This window comes from Haliotis asinina, chromosome 8 (assembly GCF_037392515.1).
Source record: "Haliotis asinina isolate JCU_RB_2024 chromosome 8, JCU_Hal_asi_v2, whole genome shotgun sequence".
Classification (NCBI taxonomy): Eukaryota; Metazoa; Mollusca; class Gastropoda; order Lepetellida; family Haliotidae; genus Haliotis; species Haliotis asinina.
The window spans coordinates 10,040,578-10,048,980 of record NC_090287.1 but is presented as its reverse complement, the minus strand read 5'-3'; the positions used below and the strand labels follow the sequence as shown (position 1 = coordinate 10,048,980).

General features: G+C 36.4%; 1 protein-coding gene across 2 annotated transcripts in view; it reads left to right on the top strand.

Annotated features, from left to right (window-relative positions):
• The first annotated feature begins 837 nt into the window (after positions 1-837).
• The window catches only part of LOC137295093 (hypoxia-inducible factor 1-alpha-like), a 72,717-nt gene continuing 65,151 nt past the window's right edge, over positions 838-8,403 (top strand). Inside the window, exon 1 of one of the 2 annotated variants that reach the window (XM_067826381.1) lies at positions 838-1,003. In XM_067826381.1, the coding sequence (XP_067682482.1) occupies positions 981-1,003 (23 nt within the window). In that variant the 5' untranslated portion in view covers positions 838-980. The remainder of the gene's footprint in view (positions 1,004-8,403) is intronic. The other variant, XM_067826380.1, reaches the window with a different exon arrangement.

The following is an 8,403-nucleotide window of genomic DNA, read 5'->3' as shown; positions in this document are numbered from 1 at the left end:
TGGAATAAGAAATACTTACTGTGTCAAAGAACGTGTACCACTTTATTGTACTTTTTACTAGCATTTTATGCATGTTAATACGTTTTGTATATATTTTCAGACTGTAGGAAGACCGCGCGTGCGTGCGTGCGTGCGTGCGTGCGTGCGTGCGTGTGTGTCGGGGGGCTTGAAATTATTAACATTACTCTGTACATTATTTGATACATTACGTATTGACACAACACTCTTGTACCCTTTTAATGGCGAGGCGCAAAGATTGCAGGCATCTGACAGATGGTCGGTACCAGAACGATTTACCTAATTACATATGATCGCAACAAACATTAATAAATAAAATAAGGAATCCAGGGCAATGACATAGACTAAATGTCCCAAATCGGAAGTAATCGGAACAAACACCTAGGCAGATCTTTCTCTTGTTTTCCACAAGTACAAATACTCAAAAGACCAGACCCACGGGAGTACACATATACTGATTCTGTACAAATAAGTTCGAGGTAGTGTGCAAATGTTTGCTGGAATATTGCTGAAGGCGGCGTAAAATAATACTCACTTACTCCAAGTAAAGCTAAAATTACCCAATGTGAATGATTACTTGTGAATAAATACACCAGAGTCGAATAAATATCTTAAGCCCAGCACGTGATTAGGAAACTTAATATTCATTACAGTTCCTTTTATGTTTAGATCTAACCGGTTTATGAAATGAGGGTGTTTACTAGAGACACGCTGTTTGGAAAATAACAAACACCATGTTTTCATTTGAGGATTAATAGCCTGTCCATTGAGAGCAGTCGGGAATATTCGAGGACGCCTGAACGTACTCCGGAAAGGGCCGAACATTGTCGAGTGACGTCACACATACAGTGTCACAGATCTAAACACTTGAGAGAAGTGCTTTCATAGAGGATTTATTCGTTGAACCAGAACAGTCGTACCTGGAAGTACCGTATTACATAATCCGCGGAGTACCGTTAACGATGACATCCAAAGACAAGAAAAGGTAGGGGATCAAATGTATCGTGGCCAGACATGAAATCGTCGGTGGGACTGTGTATCGGCAGATGCACTGTCGGTCCAGTTGTTTTCACACTCTGTATATTGTTTCACTCCTTAGGTTTTCATTGATGCTGTACCGTTATGCAAATCGGTCCAGTTGGACGGTCGTCTTTGACTGGTGGGTTCTGGGCAAGATCTGCCAGCTGTCATGGGACATTATTGTTGTGGATGAGCGGATTTTTGATAAGGAAAAAAAACTGACGTTAGACTTTGACCTTCGATAAGTGAGAAAACACTTATGTTATAATAATACACTATCATGCGACCGATATAGGTTCATGGTTGATTGTTTAGTCAGCTATATGCATTTTAATGTGTTGGTGATTTAAGAACATAGTTTAACATGGGACTATTTGTGATCGGACACCATTTTGACCGATTTGATTACGTAGTGAGTTTACTGGGTCGACATGTGGCCTTAGAGTCAAACAGAAACTATGTCATATAAAACGTTATTGGTCTTAATTTGGGTTCATTTAATTAACTGCGTTTACCACATAGATGTGAAAACACCCTGTAGTATAACGGCAACATAACTGTTCTTAATTGTAAGTATTATTACATTCTATCACTAATATGAACGTTATCATACAATGTAGACCATTGCGGTGAGTGTTTGATCTAGTCTAGCATATCGTCTGCAGTTGGAGGTTGAAAATACACGCAGAAAGTTTATTTTTGACATTCACACGAAAAGAAGTTGTGTTAAAACTGAAAACTTGTTGTTACACCAGGGAGTAAACTCAGAGGCCCATGCTCAGCCCTGAGCCTGCAGCAAGACCCAGTATTAAACTGGATTCTCTCAGTATCCATGGTGTTGTGGTTCTGACCTAATTGCTTTCTAAGGGTGACTTGCAGTTCACAGCTCACAATACCCTAGGGAATTATTGATTTATTGTTTATTAATTTAATGTTTGGGGTGACTGAGTGACTGAGTTTGGTTTTATCCAACTTTATCAATAAAAGCAATATCACACTGTTCACGATAAGGGACATCAGAAATGTGCTTCACACATTGCACTAATGTGTACACATGACAATTTAATATTTGCATGTTTATTACTACATTGAATGCAGTGTTAAAACAAAATGTTAGATTCCTGAGATTTTGTGAAACTTCTGAATCTAAACTTTTGAATCCTAATTTTGGACAAAATAATGATTTTTACCCAATGACAGGAACAATTATCTTTTTGAATACCTTATAAAATCAACTCTGTGGAAATGAATTATTTAGAACCTTTATTCGTTTTGAATATATATACAAACTTACTTGACTAAACACACTGTGAGGATTATGGGTAAAAACATGTCTGCCATAAAACATGTGCTTGCCCTTAGAGGTGACAAAGTGATTCAGATAGTCTCCTTGTTCCTAGGGATGATAACTCATTGATATATGTCACTGTGTGGATTAATGCTCATGGTTTCAGTCACTGTTATGCCTGGTCCAGACATGATTGTTTTCAGACCCACATGAAAACACTGGCTGTTTTATGTCAAAATGAAGGAGACATTCTAATAATATCAAAACTAAAAATTCTTCGTAAGTGCATATATTGATATATTAGTATATTGATATATTGGTAGTAATTTGTAAACAAAAGTGAAATATCTTTTGGCACAAAAGAATCATCAAAAATATCAGCTGTTAGCTTTGAGACTGACTGACGGACATAAGAGTAGCTTGTAGTATGTAGATTGTATATCTGAAAGTGGCAGTACGGTGGTTCATGTTGTGAAGATCCAGGATAGAATTGTTCTTCAGTACTTATTGTAAGAGGTGACTATGTGCAAAGATTGATGCTCATGATGTTGATCACGGGATTGTCTTGCCCAGAGTCAGTTATTTACAGATTGCCACCATACAGCTGGAATATTTATTTTGGCATAAAACGACAAACTTATGGAGTGCTTTAATGAATAGAATGCTATATATTTATTTGTACAGTCGAGAATATTGAACACAGATATAGCAAACTAAGACAATTTATATGCAATTTGATTGTGATATAAATCTAAAATCTACAAGCAGGATAACAAAGGATTACTGAAGGACATTCTGTGACCTTTCTCTCAGTGGCAAAAATGGTGCATCGTCAACAACACTGGTTAAATTATCGTTTCTAAATGACCTATTTCCTACCTTCTCAGATGAAGGCTGTAGTGCCTACCATGCTATTTAATAGTTGGTAGCAGGCTGTGATCTTATGTCTGGGTAAAGTATAGTATGCCCTTGATAGCATATTTGTACTGTTGTGAAGGCAGTAGAGTGTCCTGGTGGTTGATCAGTCACTTGTCATGTCGAAGACTCAGGTTTGATTCCCCTGATAGGTACATTGTGAGAGACCATGTCTGTGTACCAGCTATAGCATTGCTAGAATATTCCAAAGGGATCGATTTGAGGCTGTGTGTGTGTGTGTGTGTGTGTGTGTGTGTTTTGTGTGTGTGTGTGTTTTGTGTGTTGTGTGTGTGTGTGTTTTGTGTGTGTGTGTGTTTTGTGTGTGTGTGTTTTTGTGTGTGTGTGTTTTGTGTGTTGTGTGTGTGTTTTGTGTGTTGTGTGTGTTGTTTTTTTTGTGTGTGTTTTGTGTGTGTGTGTTTGTTTTTTTTGTGTGTGTTTTGTGTGTGTGTATGTGTGTGTGTGAGAGAGAGAGAGAAAGACAGAGAGAGAGAGCGTGCAGCGCTGGAGTGGATGGGTGAGTGATGATAATTTATATGGAGAGGCTGTACAGTGTATATGAAATGTAAGTAACTGACCCACCTGACATGCTGCATGTCATGCACAAATTCAATAACCCCTTGTTTCCTACAGTTTTTAAGCTTATTAATTTATTATTTTAATGCACGAATTGCATAAACCTAAACCTACTCAGCATTAAACTTACTCAGTGTCAAAACTGCCCCCGACCCCAATCCCTCTTGAGTTACAACACAACGCCTTAGTAGGTTATTTGTACTGCTGTGATAAAATGTCTCATGATTTCCATTGAATGGTTTTCTTAATTTTTCAGTGTCAGATTGTACAAACTTTTATGTACATACAGTTGTTAAATCAACAAAGTGCTGCCTTCTTATCACAGTATATAAAAGGCATGTCAATCAAGAATCAATCTGTGTATATTCAGTTTATGAGAAGTGGTGGCAGAAAGAGGTTGGGGTGGGAAAGGAGTGTCATGTATATGTGTAAAGGATTACATAGGGACTGTCAATAGTGTTATACAGAGGTGACCTATAGCACAGGTCACACTGTTTCCTTGTGATGTGTTGTACATGAGAAATCTGAAATGTTTAATATTTCACTGGAATATGATACTTGATCGATGTCCATTGATAGATGCTAGAGTGATGTAAGGTGGCTGAACATGATACATCAGCCTCTACTCTCAAACTCATCAACTGTCAGTGTAAAACTAGGAATCTCCTCACAGAAATTAGTGAGCCCGAGTCATGGAATATATAAGCAGGTGTGGACTGCTGATGAATAATTCATCTGATTTATTTCATTTAATATATATTTGTCAGTGTGGCAAGTGGTCAGAAATTATTAATCTGATACAATTTTAGTATTTCCTAAATGAGAACATGACATATGATATATATTATCTTACCTCACACATGAATGTCGATTTCTGATTGGCTAAGCACTATTCTATTATTTTCTATATATAATAATATGAAAATGGTTTAGAAGGAGAGATTATCACATTCTACCTGTTCTTGGGTATACAATCCACATGCAGAGATAGTTTAGTCAACTAATAGTCCATATCAGACTGTTTTCATTTATTTTTCCTGAATATCTGTTTGTGTAAGAATATGAGGGTTAAACTTTAATTCTTTAACTTATGGTGCTCTTTTTCATTTGCATGTCTTTTCATCTCATTAAGCATGTTCAAGGGCTGGGGTGCAGCCTCATGGTTCATATGTTCGCTGGGGTTCGTTTTCCCCTCATCGGTATAATGTGTGAAGTGCATCTTCGGTGTCCCCTGCTGTGATATGTCTAGAATATCGCTTAAAGCACGCATTCTCAGACATTAATGCTCCTGTAAATATTAAACTGAGGACACTTGTCTGGCATCTGATAATAAGTCCATTTATAATGTTCCAAATACCATTCATAAAGTGTGTTCCAATAACACTGTATTATCGTTAGTTGTATTATGCCAGTTAGTGGATTTGGTGGGCTCAGTTTTCATTATCAGCTCCTTGAGGAGTATACAACATAGATGTCCATGAGGTCCTAGAAGGTTAGCAGCTATTTTACCATTTCATCCTACTTGTTGCCCATTCATGACTAAATGAACAGAAGCAGATTTTGAACAGTCTCTCTCCTTATAGAGACAGGACAAGTAAATAGCTCAGTATAGGTCAGCACTGAGATCCTGAAAATCCAGAGTCAATCTGCTGAACATCTACACTCATTAAAGTTCTAACCATAACCAGTGTTGTTTAACTTCACCTGGTTTGTGAACTGTCACTGTATGGGCCACACCTTTTCTCTCATGGGGAATCATGTAATATGATAAAGATACTTTCTGATCAACATCAGTGATTGAAATTATTAGTGTCATCCCACTGATTACACATCTAAAATTGAAATGGCAGAGTTACAATTCTTACCAGTGTGTCTTTATAGAATACTTGATATTTTCGAAAGCGCATTAAAGCATTTTTTCACCATATTGTCGTTTCATGGTTTAATGTTACATAATGAACAATGACTAAAAATAAATATACAAGTCAGACAGCCAGCTAATGATCAATGTCTTTGCAAAGTTTGAGGTCAGTAAACAAACAAAAATGCCTACCTACCATTGTTTTATTATTCATGATTTATCAGTGAATGTTACAACTTTTACATTCACTTCAAGTCGTATAATGATTTGAATTTCAGTTTAAGTTTAACAGACCATGAATTTATGGCACACCTGAAACTGAAATGGTACACTTGCATTATCATGACAGAGCCCATGACGCACGCTTGAAAAAACTTAATTTCAGTCCCTGAACCTGATGGCTGTACATTTTGATTTGATAAGATGCCACACTGTACTGGACATTTTGAATGATTTAATATTAGATATCACGTTCTGTACATTTTATATGATTTATTATCTTATATCACTTTGTACTGTGCATTTTGATTGATTCAATATTAGATACCACATTGAACTGTACGTTTGAAAGATCTAAGGTGTCATATCACATTGTACTATATATTTTGAATGATTTATTATTTTGGTGTCAAAATTACAGGATCTTGATAGTAATATTTTTCTCAAAAGAACATTGAATGTTTTTTAATGTCTTTAGTTAACTAGTCACAACTGTGAGATTAGTGAAAACAGTCAGATCTCCTTTTGAGTACTGTTTATTTCATCATAAGTTAATAGATATGCATTATGCCATAAATGTGTGTTATGAATTATTCAGTCTAATAAATCCAGATCTCTTGCGTCATCAGACTGGTGTTTGCAGTCATTCATTGTATACTTTGAAGATGTGTCTCTCGCTGAACTGACCCGCTCATTCTTAGGTTCTAATGACTGACAGTCTCTTTCTGTGTGTTTTTTCAGTGCTACTTGTCTGGCCTCAGTAACTGTTTTCAACCTAATGTCTGATAATGTATGATCTTGATGTTTTCCAGCGTTAGTGAAATGCTTGAATCAGTTACACAAAGCGCTGTTGCCCCATGCAGGACTGACAAGCTGACACTTCATATTTTAAGCTGACACAAAATCTAAATAAGATATTAATCACTCTTTTAAAGCTGAATTAACAGCTGCATGGGTAATTAGATTATATCAGCCAATGTCATTTGTGCAGTTTGCATGTCAGAACATGAATAACCTAAGCTATACATCAAGTTGGCACATCTAGAAGACCAACAATAATCTGTACAAGTTGAATATGCAATTGAGCTCTGCCGAAACTGTATGGATGCATATGGTTGTATAGTTTTGCAGTGCGAAACCTGTGTTTCAGCAAACTGTATCTTGGTGCAAATTTCAACAAATAACACACAATTTTCTATCAATTTGCTATTGTTAGGCATCTGGATGCCAATTTTCTTCCTGACATACTGTTAAACCTGGGGTGGGGTGGGGTCAGGGGTCTTGGGCTGGGGTTTGGGATTGGGGTGTTGGGCTGGGGTGTGAACTAGTCTGGGTTCATGGCATATGTTCTCTGTCTGAAGCTGGCAATAAATAGTTGACAGATGTAAACAAAGCTGTGTAGGAAACAGCTAGATAATTTATCACAGCTAGCCAGTGCTGTCACTGTTAGTTAGGTGTTAAATACTTAAGTTAAAACCGTGAAATAAATTCCACAATGCTGACAGTTTATTCTTAAAATGTACATGAACTTATTGATGTCTTCAGAATTTAATAGCTGTCATTTCCAACAAGTGAATCAAGATGTTTCGATATATGTTCTACCATCAAAATGATGTTACAGAGACAGCTTTCTGCCGGTATTCCTTCACTATTACATGATTACTGTTAAGTTTGCTTACACTGACACTGAGGAAGAAATAAGGCAATATATACTGAACAAATACTACACTATGATTTTGTTGAAATGTGATAAACATTGTATTTGGCACTTTGAACGATAATACATGAAAACATGACTATATGTATTTCCTTAATTTCAGAAGTCTCTGAAGAAAGTACTCTATTAGAATTCCGTTGGACCCCATGTTATCATAATTACAACACTTCGAAGCCAAAAACATTTAATGATATATTATTATAGGTTACTATACTTAACCTTTGGCAGGATCATTTACTACATTGGTATCTATGATTTACTTTCATAAAGGCTGGAAATCAGAACATTTGGGATGTGCATGTGCTTTTGACTTTATGATTAGCAGTTTTCAACACTGATTGACTAGGTACAAATTTCTGTGGGTATTTGGTATTTATGTTCAAGTCAGTTCTGTGGAATGCAGCATGTGTAGCTTGTCCTAGGTGAAAAGTTTTCATCAGGACAAAATTTGCAGGAAGATTCCATCAACATAATGTTTGACAGTTTCTTCTGAAAAGACTGACATCATAATGTTCTTGTATATGATATTTTGTGTTTATAGAGACTATGTAGCTGTAGCTAGATAACAGTAGCACTCGTAATGTTCATTTTGTTCACTTAAGGAACAATGACGCCTGTCTTGGAAATGTGTTTTGTGAGCAGTTGATGGATTGCATTACCTTTATCCCAGGATATTCAAGTCATAAGTCCATAGCATATCCTGATCATACCATAATAACCATCAATTCAAGAAAAGTTGACAGTAGATATGCAAATCTTGTCCTATTATTTGTGTAATCTGTGATTTACAAA